Source organism: Phyllopteryx taeniolatus, chromosome 12, assembly GCF_024500385.1.
Source record: "Phyllopteryx taeniolatus isolate TA_2022b chromosome 12, UOR_Ptae_1.2, whole genome shotgun sequence".
In the NCBI taxonomy this organism is placed as follows: domain Eukaryota; kingdom Metazoa; phylum Chordata; class Actinopteri; order Syngnathiformes; family Syngnathidae; genus Phyllopteryx; species Phyllopteryx taeniolatus.
Genome location: NC_084513.1, coordinates 4,102,240 through 4,122,624, shown reverse-complemented (window position 1 = coordinate 4,122,624; position 20,385 = coordinate 4,102,240). Strand labels below are relative to the sequence as shown.

The following is a 20,385-nucleotide window of genomic DNA, read 5'->3' as shown; positions in this document are numbered from 1 at the left end:
ATTAGGTACACAAACATTCTACAAAAAATAAAACAAATTAAATTGGAATTTTAAAATGACATGAATGAGATTTTTTTTAATCGATAAAAAAGACAAATGAAACATTAGGTACACCACCCCCAACAACCAACAGTAAAAAAAAAAATAAATGTGTAATTTTTTTTTTATTGAAACCTTACGCCCATCATCCAAAAAATTTAAAACAAAATAAATCAAGTTGTAAAATAAAATAAATGCCATTTAAAAATTAAAAATATGTAGCAAATATAAAAGTAAAATAAATTATAATTTTTTAAATAAATGAAAAAATGTAATGTAGCATAAAATAAATTAAATAAACCGCTTGGCAGTGACTGCCCCCTTCTAGAAAAATAAATTAAGTAAAATAAATCCAATTTAAAAATAATACAATTATTACATTTCTATATTAAAAATTACAATTTATTGAAATTATTGTCATTCATTAATACACAATATATAAATTAAATAAAAAGTGAATCAAACATTTATACATTATAACAATTCGAATGCCACTTACCATCATAAAAATGAAAGAAAATTAAAAGTAAAAGTAACTATAAAATTAAAAATATCATTATTTTTTATTATTATTCCTAATTTTTTATTTTCATGCGGCACGGTGAAATAATCTTGTAAGTTTGACACAGCACAGAAAAGAGTGTTGTTACAGTGACAACCATGCTAAATTTCCCCCCCAAAAATGGCTAAGAATGTAAAATGAGGCTGGTGAAAAATCAAGCCACTGTTTATGCTCTCAAATGCTGTGGCCGTGGCCGCTGAATGTGTGGAAACTGTGCCCTGCTCAACGGTCAATCAAATATCACGACTAAGACCTGAAAAAAAATGTATGCTACTTATATTTAGCATTTACACATAACTGTGTGATTGAGCTACAAAAATACATCCATTTAAAGCTGCAGGCGGCGGGACTATATTCCATCGGATCAATTCCACGGCACAACAGCGAGGCGCTCTAAAGACTTACGAGGTTCTCAAAATACAATCTGTCGTTTGGGGCGATTTTATTCTTTGGCTTGTGAGCAAATATTTGAGACACGAGCACTGTCCTACTTGAAGTTAACATTCAAACTAAACATAAAAGAGAATGTTTCATTCTTAAATGTTTGTATTTCTTTAGTGAATTTTTGTTCATTTAATATATTTTTTTAAATAATTTAATGGAATTTCTATTTATTTAATGACATTTTTATATATTTAAATGCATTTTCATTTATTCAATGACATTTTTGTTGCATTAATTAAATGTTTATTTGTTATATAATTATCATTTTCATTATTCAATTACCTTTTCTTTTTAATTATTTTATTATTGCATTTCTTATTTATTTAGTGGAATATTGTTCTTTTAATGTATTTTTTAAAATACTTTAATTAAATTTCTATTTATTTAATGACATTTGGCATTATTTAATGGAATTTGTGTGCATTTTAGAATTTAGAACTATTATTAATTAATTTTTAAAATGTAATTTCCGTTTTACCTAATTTGTAAATATGACATGTTTATTTATGTAATGGAACTTTGTTTTATTTTTATTTATTTTATTACTATAATATTCTATTATGTTACATATCAGAGGATTTCTATATTTTCGGTGGACATTAAATGATAGCCATACTTTATGCTTTCCATATCATACATACATCATACCCTGCCATGAATTTTACTGACCAGAATGCACTCAATATGTCAACCAAAAATGTTTTTTAGAACAATGTATTTTGAAGATCCATTTAATGGTATGGGTAATATAAAGGACAATTCAAATTGCGTCAAGCAAAAAAAAAAAAAGACATTTTGAGAACCTGTAATTGAATCCATTGTCAACTCTGTGACAGGCAAGTTTAGTGGTACGTCAGCTATATATATTGTTGATGTTATCAAATTACAGTTTGAAAGAATCCCTTTGTTTTATAATGATATTGTGACAACATAAGATTTTCAGCTAAATTCTGTGCCTTTCAATCCAAAATGTCACCCCACGACAGTCACTAGGTGACGTCATTTTTGTTTTAACGCTTCGAAAAAAAATGGGTGGTAGAAGAAATCAGCTCTGCTGGCAATTCTTATCAAATGCAGTGGGTCCAAATAACTATAAAAATCAAACATTGAAATTTTAATGCACTTAAAAAAAATGTTTTCTTTTTTTTTTTTTTTTTGCTCAAGTGCCCACTAAAATTATAAAAAATACTTTTTATTATTTATCAAGTCAGTCACCCTAACCAATTACGAAGGTGGTGTGTGGAATCAATGATCTGATTGGTTGGAGTGTAATGTAGGCCATGCCTTAATTACAGTACATTTGTCACCCAAAATGAGTGAGCGTGTGTGCGTTTGTTTGCGTGTGTACTGAGCCTCGATCATCATCATCGTCATCATCATCATGTGTGCGGTCTGTCGGCGAAGATGAGGTTGATGGGCGTGGCCGGGCACAGCAGGGTCCTGGTGATTGGTTTGACGGGCCCGGTGACGTTCGGGTCGGGCCTCACTTCAAAGCCGCCGATCAGCTTTAGAAAGCAGACAGTGAGAGCGCAGTGAGTGACTGAGTTACTACGGTAACGTCAAAGATGGGACTTGGCCAAATAGTGAGCCCAAGCCTCATTTCAAACCCTACTTTGAAACCCTAACTCAGGCTTGAAACCCTCATTTCAAACCCAACCCTAATTTGAAAACCCTTGAGACCTTAATTTTAAACTCTGATTGTTTATTGAAACCCTGACCCTGTCTTGGAATCCCTACTCCTGACTAAAAACCCTACAGCAATTTGAAAGCCTAACCGTTGTTTGAAACCCTAATTTGAAAGAATAACCATGGCGTAAAACCACATTTTGAAAACCTAACTTAAAGTCCTAATCAAAGCTTAAAACCATAAATTGAAAGACTAAACCTGGCTTCAAAACCCTAACCTCTTGTTTTAAACCCTAACTCAAGCATGAAACCCTCCTTTCAAACCCTAACCGTAATTTCAAAACTCTAACCCCAATTTAAGACACTAATTTGAAAGCCCTCACCCTGTCCTGGAACTCTTAGTCCTGACTTAAAACCAAACAGTCATTTGAAACACAAACTGTTATTTGAAAACCCTAATCCAGGCTTGAAATCATAAATTAAAAGCCTAAACCAGGCTTCAAAACCCTAACTCTTGTTTGAAACACTAACCCTGGCTTGAAACCCTAATTTGAACCCCCTAACCGTTGTTTGAAACACTAATTTTGAAACCATAATTTGAAAACTCTAACCCTGTCTTAAAACCTTAACTTGAAACCCTAACCCTTTTTAATATGATAATGTCAAACGCTAATTTGAAAACTTTAACCGAGACTTGAAACCCAAATGTGAACTTCTAAAGCTGACTTGAAACCCTAACCCTTTTTGAACCCCTAGCCCTGCCTAGAAATCCTAATTTAAAACCCTAACTCAGGCCTTAAACCCGAACTTGAACCCCATCTTGGAGTCCTAATTTCAACCCTTGAAACGTGAAAAATATAGCCCGTTACCCCGACTTAAAACCCTAACTTTGACAGCCTAATGCTGTCTTGAAGCCCTACATTGAAAGCCTAACCCTTGTTTGAAACCCTACTGTGGCCAGGAGCAGGTACATCTCGAGCTCGGCCACCCTCCGGCCCAGGCACGCCCGGATCCCGAATCCGAACGGCACAGACCCAAACGGGTGTTGCTGCTGCCTGGCGTTGCTGTGGCGCAGCCATCGCTCAGGCAGGAAGCGATGTGGCTCGGGGAAAACATCCTCGTCATGGGAGACGGCGTAGTGGCACAGGTGGAACAGAGTCTGAGGACGGCACAACGCAACCTTTTGGATCAACTCAATCCACATTGGGCATGTAAATGTAAATGCAACATGTCAAGAGTCATTTCACATGGCCAAATACTCAAGGTATAGCTGTTCTGTCAAACCTGTCAGATGGGGATATTTGTCAGTGAGACGTCAAACCAGCTTTTTTATCCAGATTTGATCCAGATGTACAATCGGGACTACATCTGGACATCAGGGTAAATGTAACGTCTAAATTGTCATTAAACATGTCCAAACACTCGGTCTAATCCAGATTTGATCCAAATGTGTCATCAGGATCAGATCTGGATAAAACCTGGATGTCAGTGTATATGTAAAGTGTCATTTAACAGGTTCACACATTCGCCTATACTCTCAATGTGGATATTTGTCGATGAGACGTCAAACCAGTTTTGCAATCAGTATCAAATATGGGTGTCAGTGTAAAAGTAACTTCTAAAGTGTCATTTAACATGTCCAGACACTTGCTCTGGACAAAATTTGATCCAGATGTGCAATCAGGATCAAATCTGAATCAAACCTTGATGTCCATTTAAATGTAACGTCTCATTTAACAGGTTTATATTTCTCTCAACTTTATCAGATGTGGATATTTGTTGATGTGACTTCAAGCCAAGTTTGATCCAGATGTGTAATCAGGTTCAAATCTAGATTATACCTGGACATCAGTGTTAAGTGCTATTTGACAGGTTCATACATTTGCATATACTTCTTAACCATCAGATGTGAATATTTGTTGATGAGGCATCAAACCGAGACATTAGCCTTTACACCGATTGTATCGGCCTGATCGGTATCGGACGATAATTAGCATTTTATGCTGATCGGCTTTAATGTCATAATTCGCCTATCCGATCAATGACGTCATTGATCGGCTCCGCAAAAGACATTTACTCCGCGTCGCCATCGTGCACAGTATATTTGAATCCAAAAGCTAGTTTATTTTTAGCCTTGTCGCGTGTCTTTTGACGTAGTATTGGAAATATCTGGCGGCCAATAAAGTTATAAAAAAAAAAAAAAAAAAAAGTCCAAAAGTTTAAGAACAACGTTTCTCAATGTACAATTGCAAGGAATTTTGGGATTTCATCATCTACAGTCCATAATATCATCAAAAGATTGAGAGAATCTGGAAAAATCCATTTTCTTTACCGCTGGACCTCACTAGGGTCGCGGGCTGCTGGAGCCTATCCCAGCTGACTCTGGGCGAGAGGCAGGGTACACCCTGAACCGGTCGCCAGCCAATCACAGGGCACAAAGAAACAATCATTCGTACTCACGTTCACACCTACAGGCAATTTAGAGCCTTCAATTAACCTACCACGCATGTTTTTGGGATGTGGGAGGAAACCGGATTACCCTGGAGAAAACACATGCGGGCATGGGGAGAACATGCAAACGCCACAGAGGCGAGGTCGGATTTGAACCCGGGTCCTCAAAACTGTGAGGCAGATGTGCTAACCAGTCGCCTACCGTGTCGCCTTATGAAGTGCAAAATATGATAATGGAGTCTCCGGACTGAAGTTGTACATGAAACAAATGGGAAAGAATTCCACCTACAAAGCTTCAACAATTAGTGACCTCAGTTCCTAAATGTAATGTCAAAACCGCACCAATTCTGGATCAAAACTGGACTTTAGCGTGAATATAGCATTTAAAGTATCATTTAACATGTTCAGAGATTTTGAGATTTGTGTATATTGCTGTCAACTCTATCACGTGGATATTTGTCGACGTCAAACCAGTTTTTACCCAGATTTGATCCAGATCAAATCTGAGCATTAGTATAAATGTAACCTCTAAAGTGTCATTCAACACGCCCATACGCTTAATCTGGTTCGGATTTGGTTTGGTGATCCAGATGTGCAATCAGGATCAAATCTGAATCAAACCTGGACATCATTAATGCATAATGTCAATTAACATGTTGAGACATTTGTATATATTTCAGTCAACCCTATCAGGTGTGGCTATTTGGAGCCAGTTTTGAGCCAGATCTGATCCAGGTGGCACAATTGGTATCAATTAAAATTTGTCTTTACACGATCAGGATTTTGGGGGCTGATCACTGAGTTTAAAAAAACGATAACCGATCACCGATCCGATCACAAGAAGGAGCACTGTGTCTATTTAAATGACTTGTTCGTTTACTGTATATACTTGTGTACTTCATGGCTCCAAAAATTATATTTACAATAAATAATGTATCTTTGTTCATCTATTTATGCCAGTGTTTTTTTTTTAAATAACTTTATTGGTGGTCAGATATTTACAGTAATACGTCAAAAGACACGCGACAAGACGAAAAATAAACTGGTTTTTGGATTTGAATATACCGTACACGACGGCGACGTGGAGTAAATGTCTTTTAGCGGAGCTGTTCAATGACATCATTGATCGGATCGGCGAATTATGACATTAAAGCCGATCATCATAAAATGCTAATTATCGGCCAATACCGATCAGATCTGTGTAAAGTCTAATTAAAATTAAATGTAGCGATGTAATGTCCGACCAGTTTGGATCCTGATCATTTAAAATTGGCATTAAAAAAATTCATTTAACATGTTCAGACACTTACTGTGTAATCTCTGTCAAATCTAGCAGATGTAATGTCAAAGCAGGTTTGATCCATATTGCACATTTGGCATCCGTGTAACTGCAACATGAACATATTCTGACACTTGTATAGCTGTCAAATGTGTCATAAATGGATGATATTTGCCAATATCATGCCAAATCTACCGTGACTCCAGATTTAATCCAGACTGCACTTTTAGCATCAGTGTAAACACATGTAAAGTGTCATTTAACATGTTCTGACCCTTGTCTCTCACATCCTATTACCATGTTTGTGTTTGTGTGATTTATTGCTCACCTTTTTGGGAAAGAGATGGTCTCCCACCACAATCTCGTTTTCCACAGTGAGGCGAGCGTTTCCCGGTACGACGGGGTAAAGCCTATGACAACCACACAAAACGTGGCTGTAAAACAAAACAAACCGTACAATGGCATTGGGCGGCGGCAACATTGCGCTCTCACCGCAGTGTTTCCCTAACGACGGCCTTGAGGAAAGGCATCCGGGCGATGTCTTGGGCGGTGGGCATCCCGCGGGAGGCAGGACTAACAGCCGACACTTCCTGGTGGAGTCGGTCCTGAATGCTAGGCTCCTTGGCCAGATGGTACAGCGCCCACGAGATCGTGTTGGAGGTCTGAAGAACAACAAGAAAAACTAGTTGGGTATTCATTTATCTTATTAAATCATTGATTGATTTATTGTGAATGATAAATTAGAAACAATATTTAAAAAAAATTTACAGATACATTTTCAAATATTATTTTATTAAATAACAATTATTCATTATAATTAAACAAATTACATATAGCATACTGAAAATTTAGCATGAGCTATTATTTTATAGTTAAAATAAACTATTCCATTCTGTTCCAGTAACAAAATGTTCCTAAAATTTGTTATTGAAAATGTATTTATTCATTTTTTTGTTGATTTAGCTCATGAAATAATTTGCTAATTGATTTATTGTAAACAATAAAATAAAAAAAGAGTAAAAAAATACATACGATTAATAGTTTTTTTATTTTCAAATCATTGGTTAATTATTTGTAATTAACTGAATTACAGTATAATAACATTTAAAACTGAAAGTTTTTTTCCCTTTTCCCCTATACCTATGTATAATGCGCACTATTGACAACTTTTTGGGGGAAAAAATGCGCATTATAGACGAGAAATTACGGTATGGGGTTTGTTGATCAAATGAAAAAGACAATAAACAACATAAGGCTTGCAAAAGGACCGGATCAGCTTTCCATGTGTTTGTGACGTACAAACTTACTAATTATTCAAGTACCTGCCCACTTCGTGGTTGGTATACGCCCACTCACCAGCCAAACTCAGATGAGTTAAGGAATAAATGGGTTCAATTTATTTTGGGAGCAATCCCTAAGCATTTCGGAACCCGAATTGTGCTGAGTTTGGGCCCATTTTATGGAGGATGACTTCTTAAAGAGAAGCTTTCACACACTGCTGGAAGTGCATTTGCGCAAGCGCAAGTTTGGAACAAGCGAAGCCAGCGGGCTGGGCAGCCTACACCAAGCCATACAAATACAGTATCTAAAGGCATACAGTACATGTTTTACATCCATCCATTTTCTGAGCCGCTTATCCTCACAAGGGTCGCGGGAGTGCTGGAGCCCATTCCAGCTATCATCGGGCAGGAGGCGGGGTACACCCTGAACTGGTTGACATGTTTTCAATGACACTTAATTATATTTAAAATGTTGAATGTAACTGTGGATTAAATAGCAAAGCTTGCGCTCACTGTCACCCAACTGCTAGCCAGAAAGAAAAAAAACTAGAATAGCTTGAAAAAGGGCATTCTGGGCATTTTCAACATAAATTATCTTGCAAACCAAAGAAAAGGACATTATAGATTATATAAAAAAAATATTATTTTGATGGAAGAGGACCTTTAATGCAATGCAATTATTTTGTGTGAGGATAGCCCTCGCCTGACCGTATCGACTCCCGCCAGCAGGAGCTCAGTGACGCTTCCCAGGATCTCGGTGAGGCTCATCTTGTCGCTGAGTAGCAGGTGAGTGAGGTAGGCGCCTTCCACGTCACCAGGCACCCACTCGCCCCTCTTCTGGAGCTCCTCCAGCTTCTTCTGCACCAGCTCCTCCGCTGTGCGCAAAGACGCAAAATACACACACACTAAAACATATGCTCATTTCATTTCGTCATCAACATAATAGCACCTTTTTTTTTTTTTGCCATCATGTAGCTACCGTTAGTAAGGTCACCAGGATACAGTAAACCCCCGTTATTCGTGATGGATAACTGGAAACTGGGGCCGACTGCTAACAGCAAAAATCTGAGAATAATTGATGCTCACTATAATTGCTGCGATTTCTTTATTTCTTTAATTAATTGAACCTTCATTTCTCCAGGTAAGGTAATTGAGAACAGATTCTCATTTGAAATGCTGACCGTTGCTGCACACAACAGAGTACAACAAAGCAAAATGAAAGCAAATACAAATAAATACATGCTGGCGGCAATGAATGCAAGCGTTGCTATTTCATCCACCATTTACATTAAAAATGACAAGTGTACTATTGTTTTGTATTGTTGTAAAACACTACATATTTATATTTAGTAGTGTATTTGAATGTGCGTTCCATGTCTGTAAATAACTCCCACAATCAAACTCATGCAAAGGATTCCAGTCTAAACTAGGCAACGAAGGGTGCCGTCTATCTAGCAGACGCAGTGACATGGACCAATCAGACCCAAGCTGTTTTCCATATTTAAATTAGGGAAGATGATCGATCCAATCAGAGCAAAGCTCATTTACAACTCGCATAATAATGAGAATTCCGACTGTCTCTAATCAACAGACTAGACGAGACAACTAGAATAGCTTTAAAACGGACAGTGTTGGCATTTCTAACCAAAATTATCACGTAAAACAGATAAAAGGACATCAAAGATGATCAAAATTAAATAGAAAAACAGTGATGAAAGGGTGTCTGTTAATGTTAATGACTAGTTGTAATTTTACACGCTTGACATATTTCATGTAATTCAAGTTTATATTTTATTTTAGTTCATTTATTTGATTGTACTTATTGATTTTTTTAAATCTTAAATTAAATGTTCTTTTAATTGCAATCGAATATTTCGGTCCTCTCATGTAGCTAATTCAGTTCATACTTGAATATTAGAGCATTAGCGTTACTGCGATAATGACTAGTTGGAATCGTATAAATGAAATCAAATTCAATCACATTAAATTTCATTCTGATATTTTATTTGATTTCAATTGTGCTGAAATTGTACATGCTTGATGTATTTAATTTGAGCGAATGTTAATGAATTTAGCTGTAACTGTATGCTTGCCTTGGGTGATTTAATTGTAATTGTAAATGCTAAAGCAGGGAAGAGCACTGAAGGCTCCCTCTACTGGTATGCAAAAGAGTCACTGCCTAAGCACAGTACAGTTGTACTTTACCTTGAAGTCCAAGACATTTGTATTTAATCTTTACGAACTTTTTATTGAAGTACAATTTTTATTTAGCTTTTATGTGCAACACATTTTAATTGAATCATTATTCAAGTACAGTTTGTTTTACTGTATGTTCCTATATTTAAGCGCAGTATTAATGTTGGAACCGTGCATAATGTTACAGCGGCTTCCGGTAATATTAAATATACTTTGTTTGTCTTGTTTTGGATGAACACTTAAGCCTAATACGTTGTTTGAGAAAAATGTTAACAAATTGAATGTAATTTAAGTGGAGCGATATGATGCACTTTGTGCATGGAGGGAGGTCAGGACAGACTATTGGCCTGCACTAGGATCCCGCTTGTGATCATTTGCTAATGTCCAACTATTTTCACGTAGTGCACACGTAATCATTGATGACTAACTAGATGAGCGGTAACGCACACAAACGGTCTTTCACTGATAAAAGGAAAGTTTTGCTGATAAAAGTCCATTGCAATAACATGTTTGTATGATGAAACTAATTTTGGTATGTTTTTCAGATGAAAATACAAAGGAATGTATTTTTATGGGCTAAGAAACAATGGTTTTGTATGCGAGATAGAAGATTATGATTTTTTTTTCTAGATATAAGTCATAATTATTTGATGTCTTTATGTAAAAAGTAATGTTAAAAGTATGACGTTTGAAAAATGAAAATGAATGTACAAAATAGTGTTCTCATGCTAAATGCAATAAAATATTTGCCAGAGAGATAAAAGTATGGAAAAAATGTTTTGGTTTTCATGATGAAAATAAAAACACTTATGTGTGTATATGTGATTAAAGTGAAATTATTTTACCAACTTGTGATAAGATGACAAATGAGTATGCTTTGTGCAAAAAGAAATAATGCAATCATTTTTTGTGATCAAATGACAAACGATCGTGTGTTTTTGTGTAAAAGTGCTAAAAGTGTGTGCGTGTGTGCGTGTGTGTGGTGGTCTCACAAAATTGGAAGAGGTGGTCCCAGGCGGCGACAAACTTGTTCCAGAAGGGCAGGTAGGGCCAGAGGCGCCTGGGGAAAAGGATGACGACGGCAGACAGACGGAACATTTCGCCCACGGACCAGATGAACTTGTGCGTCTCCTCGGGCACGTCTCGCTCCAGGCAGCCCAGACGCGTCTCGAACAGCACCGAGCAGATGCCTGCACCGAATATGTCGTTTGAAATTTCACTCCAGACGGACTCCAGAGCAAACCGCAAGTGAATGGGCCGCACATTCCTTCCTTACCATGGTTGAAAGAAAGAAAAGGAGGAAGAAAAAAAAGATATGAAAGGAAAAAAGGTAAGATTTTTTTCCTTTCATATTATCCTTGTTTCTTTCCTTCCTTCCTTCAGTCCATTTTTCATCCTTCCTCCCTTTCTTCCCACGTTCCTTCCTTCCATCCGGTCTTCTTTTCTTCCTCTCATACCACCCTTGTTACCTTCCTCCCTTTCTTTGAACTTTTATTCCTTTCTCTCATAAATTTACCATCCTTGCTTTCCCCGTCTTCCTCTCATATCCTCATGTCCTTACTTCCATCCTTTCATAGCATACTTACTTCCTCCCTTGCTCTCATAACATCCTTGCTACCTTTCTTCCTTTCTTTCATACTATTCCTGTTCTCTTCCTTCCTTCAACCCTCCCTCTCGCCCTTCCTTTCATACATCGTCGTCACCATCCTTTCTTTTTTTTATTTCCTTCCTCTCATAACATCCTTTTTTCCTCCCTCCCTTCCTTCCTTAAATCCGTCTTACATTCTTTTCTTCAACCCTTCCTTCCCTCCTCTTCTAACATACGTCTCCTTCTTTCCTTCCTTTCATACTATCCCTGTTCCCTTCCCTCACTTGCTTCCTTTCACACTCCACCCCTTCCTCCCTTCCATTTGACCTTCCAACCTTGTTTTCTTCCTCCCTCTATTCCATCCTTCCTTTCATACCATCCTTAATTCCTTCCTTCCTTTCATACCACCCTTGTTTCCCCCTTGCTTCCTTCCTCGTTCTTCTATTCTTTAAAAATCCTTGTGTCCTTCTTTTCTTCCATCCATCATTCCTCCCTTCTTTCCCACACTGCTCCCAAATTAGATACCATTTTCACTTCCTTCTTTCCAATCTCTCTTCCTTACATCTTCCATACAATCCTTCTTTCCTTACTAACTTCCATCCTACCTTCTGGCATCCTTCCTCACTTAATTTCTTTTTACGTTCCTTCCATCCTTACTTTCATACTGTCCTTTTTTCTTTCCTTCACCCATCCGCGCTTCCTACCTTGCATCTTTCCTTCACTGAGCAAAGCTGTGAATACCTATTGTATCTACATGTGATTTCTTGTTTTGTATTTTTAATCCATTTTCAAAACAAATCATCAAAACTGTTACCATGTTGTCCTTATGGCGTGTTGGGCGCGGAATTTGAGATTTTTGGAATAAGACCGTTAACAAAATGTGGAGAAAGTGAAGCGAAAGTCAAATCGTCCTCGTAGTGTCTTTCACCTTCAAAAGCAAACTTGTAAAGTTCTCCGGTGACGTCGCGCACCAGGCCACCGTCGCGCAAGCAGTAGAGGCGCTCGACGAAGTCGGCCACCACCGGGTTGATGGTGTCCACGTAGGAGGCCACGTGCTTGGGCTTCAGCATGCGAGGGTTCAGTATGCTGCGGATGCGATGCCAATTTTCCCCCATCCTAAAAAAAAATTTGAATGCAACACCATCCAAAGAGTTAGCTCGGAAGCTAACATGCTTACAATAACATTAGCATATTATTATTACAACTTTATTGTTATATTACAGATTTTTTTTCTGAATGAAATCGGACTTTAGCCTCGAAACTTCGGACTTTCTTCACATAACATTTCTTGAAAAAAATATATATATATTCAATATTATATGTACATATAGTCAATAGCTTCAAACAGACATTGTTTCTCATCTTATTACGACTTTTTCTCGTAAATCGTGATTACGATTTCATCTCTTAACATTACGAATTTCTCGTAATATTACAACTTTCTTTCAGAGCAATGGTAATATCGTAACATTACGACTTTTTCCTCCAAACAATTGGAATATTGTAAAATGACTTTTTCTCGCAATATTTGTAATATTCATAAGATTACAACTTTTTCTCACATAACTCTTTCCTCTTAAAATTGTGACTTTTTCTTGTGACTACAATTCGTAACATTATAACTTTTTCCTCATAACTATTGTAGTATCATATCATTGCGACTTTTTTTCGTAGCATTACAACTTTCTCATAAGATTACGACTTTTGCATAACATTCTTAATATTGTAACATTATGACTGTTTATCGTAAAATCATTTGACATATGACTTGATATGGTGGTGCCACGGTGGCCTCACCTGTGGGGAGTTTGCCTGTTCTCCCCGTACCTGCGTGGGTTTTCTCCAGTTACTCCGGTTTCCTCCCACATCCCAAAAAACATGCATGCTAGGTTAATTTAAAACTCTAAATTGCACATCGATGTGAATATGAGTGCGAATGGTTGTTTGTTTCTATGTGCCCTGCGATTGGCTGGCGCCCAGTTTAGGGTGTACCCCGCCTCCTGCCCGAAGATAGCTGGGATAGGCTCCAGAAGCCCGCGACCCTCGTGAGGAGAAGCGGTACGGAAAATGGATGGATGGATATTATATTGATGTATTAAAATCTCATCTCGTCACATGACAGATTTTTGCTTGAAAATTGGAAAAAAGACTGTCATATCCCACCGACCGTTCCAAAGTAGCATATGTACCTAAACTCCTCTGCGGCAAAGCAGCAAATTGCTCCACGTCATTATGCATAACTCCTCTCCGGTACTTCATTCATTCGATTCTTTTTCCGCCGAACTCCGCAAAGTATTTGATCACCTAGTTCAGAGCAAAGAAGCCACCCGTCGCCTCCTCACGCTCACGCAGGGCGCTAAATCTGCAGACGAATATTCCATCGAGTTCCGGATATTCGCAGGTGAATGCAGGTGGGACGATGCAGCGCTTGGGGGGGGGGGTTTCAATGGCCTCTCCGACGCCTTAATCCTTGACATGCTCTCTGGTTTAATTTCAGTCTCTCCTTCCGTCCTGGCTCCAAAAACAGCAAACCAAATGCCCTGTCTCGACTTTACTCACCCCCCTCCAGTCCTGACGCACCGGAACCCATCCTTCCTTCCTTCCTCGTGCTTCGTTGGAGCAGCCACTTGGCAGATCGAACAGGTGGTTCAGGAAGCCCAAAAGACTCACCCGGATCCCAAGACCGGGCCTCAAAACCGCCTGTTCGTACCCGGTGCCGCACGCTCTTACGTTCTTCAGTGGGTTCACAACTCCAAACTCACCTGTCAACCTGGCATCACCCGCACCATTCAGTTCATCCAGCAGCATTTCTGGTGGCCCAGCCTTGTTCAAGTCACCCGGGAGTTCGTCCAAGCCTGCTCCGTCTGAAGTCTTCACAGCTGCCCCCAGCTGGGCTGCCGCGTCCATTGCCTGTCCCTAGCCGCCCTTGGTCCCATATCGCTCTGGACTTTGTTACCGGTCTACCTCCTTCTGAAGGTATCTCTATCATTCTCACTATTGTCGATCGCGTTTCCAAATCTGTCCATGACATACCCCTCCCCTTCGACACTGCTAACCTCCTTGTCCAGAATGTCTTTAGACTCCACGGTATTCCCATCGATATTGTCTCTGACAGAGGTCCTCAGTTCTCCTCCCTGGTATGGAAGGAATTCTGTAAAGCGGTGGGCGCAGCAGGCAGCTTGTCGTCAGGATATCATCCGCAGACCAACGGCCAGGCGGAGCGGGCAAACCAATCCCTTGAATCTGCCCTCCGTTGTGTTGCTGCACACAATCCCTCCTCCTGGAGCTCATTCCTCCCATGGATTGAGTACGCTACCGACATTCATGGCTTGCTATAGTTACCAACCCCTAATATTTAAATAACATAAGCAGGCAGTGGCAGTCCCCGTCGTCAAGGATCATCTCCGGAGAATCCAGGCAGTTTGGAAAGACGTCCCGGTCCGCCGCACGCAATAAACAGCTCGCGGGCCGTCATCGCTCCCCGACCCCCGAATACAAGGTGGGCCAATCTGGCTGGCTTTCTTCTCACGACCTCCCGCTTCAGACAGAGTCCCGGAAACTCACTCCGCGTTTCATTTGTCCCTTCCCCATTACCGAGATCATCAATCCCACTTCTGTCCAATTGAAGCTTCCACGGTCTCTGAAAATTCATCCCACATTCCACATCTCTTTGCTGAAGCCTGTCTCCACCTGCATCAGTCAGTTGAGCGTGTGACGTGGCCGAAAGCAGCAGCAGGGTTATTTGAGGACACTCACTCGGTGAGAGGTCCGTAGGCTTGCTTGCGGAACTCCCGGTAGCGCCTCCAGTGCGGCATGTCTGTGCGGACCGGGTATCGGCCCTCCTGGCGCAGGACCTGCTCGATGAGCTCAGCGCTGGCCACGTTCACCACCACCAGGGGCCCGTACGTGGACTTCCACAGGGGCCCGTACAGCTTCTTGTGCTCGATCTGCATGAAGTACAGACCCACCCGCGTTTATAAAAGGTGGTCATGATACCAAAATAATGTTAGAATATTACGGTCTTGATTGGCTGGCGACCACTTCAGGGTGTATCCCGTCTCTCGCCCGAAGTCAGCCGAGATAGGCACCAGCACACCCGCGACCCTAGTGAGTATAAGCGGTTCCGAAAATGGATGGATGGATCGATATTACGGTCTTAAAATGTACAACTGTGTTAAGATTACGATTCTTGAGGATCTTGTCAACTTGTATAATTTTCTTTCTTAGCATTGACGTATACATTTCGACTCTCATAGCATTATGACTTTTCTTGTTTCCTTCATTTTCTTGTGACTTTTCCTCATAAAATGTATATCATAACATTCACACTTTATTCTTGTAACATCAAAACTTTTGCTTGTAACAGTGACTTTTTATATTACTATTTTTTCCTTATAACATTTTTATTATTGTAACATTATTCATTGTCACCATTAGGAGATTTTTCTCAAAACATTACTTGTCTTGTAACATTACTTTGTTCACACCATTTATATCATAACATTATGACATTGTCGTAACATTTGAAATTTTATTGTAAAATTATGACTCTTTCTCTGTAAAAATACGACTTTTGCATCATCAAATTTTCAATATTGTAAGATGACTTTTTCTTGTAATCTTACAAGTAAAAAAAAAAATTCTCATTACATTTTGAATCGCGTAACATTTGTAATAATTCGTAACATGACAACTTTTTCTTGTCATATTTTTAACAAATGTTCAAATTGAACTTGCACCATATGTAACGACGTACGAGACATTACGACTTTTTCCTCTAATACTTGCACTTTTTTGCTTTTAACATTTGTAACCGTATTTTTTTTTTAATGCGCATCATCGCGCACCAGAAGACAATCTCTGAGGAGATTCACAACAAAACAACGACGCCACAGGAGAACTCGAAAGGAGCAGCCCGCAGGCGTCCATCTTACTTGCATCTGCTGCGTCCTTTGGAAGTAGCCCTTGACGAAGAGCCAGTAGAGCGTGCTCACGAAGCTCGGCCCGCCCAGCTCGTCCATGCTCTTCACCCGGCCGCAGGTGGACGAGGCGGGCAGGCGCGCGGGCTCCCGAGGCTCCGCCGCGGCCGCCTTGGTGTGGATCCCGAGGCGGCGGGGTCGGTGTCGGTGTCGGTGGGTCCGCAAACCCCAGCCGGCGACAACCCTGGCGAACATGTCGCGCTCTCAATTCTCTTGTGCCCGCGGCGCTGCTCGTGCGAGCGTCTTCCTCTCGTTTGCAAATGGCGCAGCCGGCTGCATGGGGAAATATACGGACTTTGACATTGAGCGATCCACTTGGCGCACACTGACATGATGGAACACGTTAGAGTGCTAGGTGGGAGGAACGTTGCATCGGTGCCAAAAACAATCGACGTCATGACTCCACGTTCCGAGATACAAAAGCTGCCAGACCACCGAGTGGGCATCCTCCGATTGTTTACACTCTTAAGCGTGTGCAAACTTTTATGCTCAAGGATCCACGTTTGATGTGGAAATAATGACAACAATAATGTGGATGTAACATTTTTATTGAATAACCAATTATCACAATGCCTACAAATGTTAAGCATATGTTCAACTATTATATATTCTCATTTTTAAACTTCATAACTCATTATAATAACCATTTCATAAATGTCAAATGTTTGCAATTAGTTCCATAATCTATATTTTAAAAAAGCAATTCATTCGCATTTTGAAATTGTTTTTATAATTACCTGTTGAAGCGGAACAGAGACCCCGTGGTTAGCCCATCTGCCTCGCAGGTGTAAGGTCGGGGTTCGAATCAGGCTCCAGCCTTCCTGTGCTGAGTTTGCATGTTCTCCCCCGTACTCACGTGGGTTTCCTCCGGGTACTTCCCACCTTCCCACAACATGCATGGTAGGCTCATGTCTGTGACTGCGAATGCTTGGCCGGCGACCAGGCCAAGGGGTACCCCGCCTCCCTCAAAATGCGGCTGTTTTGCAGGCTGTCTGCATCAAAGGGGGAGGGGGGGGAAAAACAAGTGTGGACGCTGAGAGGAGAGGGCGCCATATTGGCACCCAGCTCGACATAACGTCACTACATCGACTAGTGATGAATCCTCACAAATCACACATTATTTTTTTGTTACCAAGGCGTGCACCCCCAAAAATATCCCTTTTAACACAATTCATGATTCATCTCTTTAAAGTAATGATGACAGATTATGTTGAATTAATATTTGATGAATACAGGTTTTAGCTCCCGCATGAGTCGTCTTTTTTTCTGGAAACCATGCATTTGCACGGCTTATCCAGGATTAGCGGAATAGTCTACAGTTACACAAGTAACTATTTGGACAAAAAATGCCAATAAATGCCAAAAATCCACTTAAAAAGGTCAGAAACTGACAGAGGATAAGAGTGCCGGGAACAGCAACAACATGTCATCCATAAACCATGTGACATGGATTTTACCAATATGGAGCAGTGCACCGAGTTCAAATGTTGTCCCGATTTGGTTTTCTGCGGCTTTGCTCAGCATGAAGGAGACATGAGGCAAAACAGGAGGAGTAATGTTGGACTGTCGAGTGCCCAATTGACATCTTTATTTTTCCTATTTTTATAGAGCAGAAGGTGAACATTCACAGGGCAGGGAGGAAAAAGTAATTGAACCCTTGGATTTAATAATTGGTTGACCCTCCTTTGCCAGCAATAACCTCAACTAAACGTTTCCTGTAGCTGCAGATCAGACGTGCACAAACAAAGATGAATTTTGGACCTTTGCACTTTACAAAACTGTTGCAGTTTAGCAAGATTCCTGGGATGTCTGGTGTAAATAGCTTTGTCATGCCACAGCATCTCAATCGGGTTGAGGTCAGGACTTTGACTTGGCCACTACATATTTTCTTTTTCTGTTGTTGGTTTGCTTCTGTGTTTTGGATCATTGTCCTGTTGCAACACCCATCCTCTTTTGATCTTCCACTGTTGGAACAGCTTGATTCACTTGTGAATTCTTTTTTCCATTGATGATGGCAAGCTGTCCAGGCCCTGAGTTAACAAGCACACCCATACCATGATGCTCCCTCCGCCATACTTCACAGTTGGATTTTGATGTTGGTGTGCTCTGCCATTTATCTTTCACACATGGCATTGTGTTTCTCCAAAACAATTCCACTTCGGTTTCATCTGTCCAGCGAATATTTTATAGTATTGCTGTGAAACATCCAAGTCCTCTTAGACAAACTTCAAACATGCAGCAATGTCTTTTTGACAGCAACATCTTCCTTGGTGTTCTCTAATGAACCCCATTCTTGTTGAATGTTTTAGGTATATGGTAGATTTCTCAGAGTCTGTAGCTGACACTTTATGGTTCTTTTGTATCTCACTGAGCGTTCATTCTGCGCTGTGCTCTTGCAGACATCTTTATAGGTCGGCCACTCCTTTGAAGAGAAGGAACAGTGCTGAACTTCCTCCATTTATAGGCAATTTGTCTAACTGTGGACTGATGAATAGCAAGACTTTTCAAGATACTTTTGTAACCTTTTCCAGGTTTATACAATTAACCAATTCTTTACATTGAAGGTCTTTTGAGAGCTCTCTTGAGCGAGGCATGGTAAACACCAGGAAATGCTTCTTGACAAGAAACAATTCTAAACTGGTGTTTTCTTGTGGACAGAGCAGCTTGAAGCCACACCTCCAATCTAGACCATTGATTGGACTCCAGATTGGCTCACACCTGACTGATGAGGTCTTGGAGAATCCGTAGTCTCGTGGTTCACTTACTTTTTCCTCCCTGTCGTGTGAATGCTTACATTATTTTCAATAAAAATATGAAAACATAATTGTTTGTGTGGTATTAGTCTAAGCAGGCTCCATCCAGCCCTCCATTTTCTGAGTCGCTTATCCTCACTAGGGTCGCGGGAGTGCTGGAGCATATCCCAGCTATCTTCGGGCAGGAGGCGGGGTACACCCTGAACTGGTTGCCAGCCAATCGCAGAACACACATAAACAAACAACCATTCGCACTCACATTCACACCTACGGCCAATTTTAGAGTATTCAATCAACCTACCACGCATGGGATGTGGGAGGAAACCGGCGTGCCGGGAGAAAACCCATGCAGAGAACATGCAAACTCCACACAGGCGGGGCCAGGGATTGAACCCCCGTCCTCAGAACTGAGGCAGACGCTCTAGCCAGTCGCCCACCATGCCACCCTAAGCAGACTCAGTTTGTTTATTTTCGTATTTAGATGAATACCAGACTTAATTCTTGTGATTTAGAATTGTTTTTATTTTTTTTACCTGTCCTGTTCAGCTCCATGGCCATGCACAATGGTGCATCTGCATGCCTTTCGTGCTGCAACAGTTTTGCTGTGCAACAGGGGAGTTTGAAATACTCCCTGTGCTTATTTTTGAATTGTTTTATTATTCTGATCTTTATTGAAAATGAAGTCAGACAGAAAATGATTTTAGGGGACAGACAGAGGGACAGAACAGACAAGTGGAATACGGGTGCGAACCACAGCACAAAAATAGTTAGTCTAGATCAGTTATGCACAAAGTCCGGCCCGCGGGCCAAATCCGGCCCGTGTCCAAATTTCCTCCGGCCCGACGCATCATGTCATAAAATCAATATGTGGCCCGCCAGCACAGTTTACCACAGTAAACAATACACACATACAAAAAAAAAAGCCGTTTTATATTTCACCAGAAGGTGGCAGTAGACCTGTGGCCGCACTCTCGTCGCGTGACCCCTGTGTGAACTTCTACCCCTGTGGTATGTTTTTAGCCCATTTCTAAAATGGCAACTGAAACTAAAAAGAGGAAAGTTGACAACGAGGGCCGCCATGTCCAGGAAAAGTGGATTTTTTCACTGACATACGAAACAACTGTGTCTGCCTAATTTACCTAGAGACTGTGGCCGTTTTCAAAGAATTTAATATTAAGATGTGTTACC

General features: G+C 40.3%; 1 protein-coding gene across 1 annotated transcript; it reads right to left on the bottom strand.

The window, feature by feature from the left end:
• Positions 1-61: 61 nt before the first annotated feature.
• Positions 62-20,347, bottom strand: LOC133486856 (sterol 26-hydroxylase, mitochondrial). The gene is made up of 10 exons (XM_061792611.1): positions 17,182-20,347; positions 16,400-16,717; positions 15,222-15,412; positions 12,394-12,581; positions 10,870-11,067; positions 8,390-8,556; positions 6,894-7,063; positions 6,730-6,811; positions 3,624-3,830; positions 62-2,550 (listed from the first exon to the last, which is right to left on the bottom strand). The coding sequence occupies exons 2-10, from the start codon at positions 16,637-16,639 to the stop codon at positions 2,425-2,427; spliced, it is 1,569 nt and encodes a 522-aa protein (XP_061648595.1). The 5' UTR covers positions 16,640-16,717; positions 17,182-20,347; the 3' UTR covers positions 62-2,424.
• Positions 20,348-20,385: the final 38 nt, after the last annotated feature.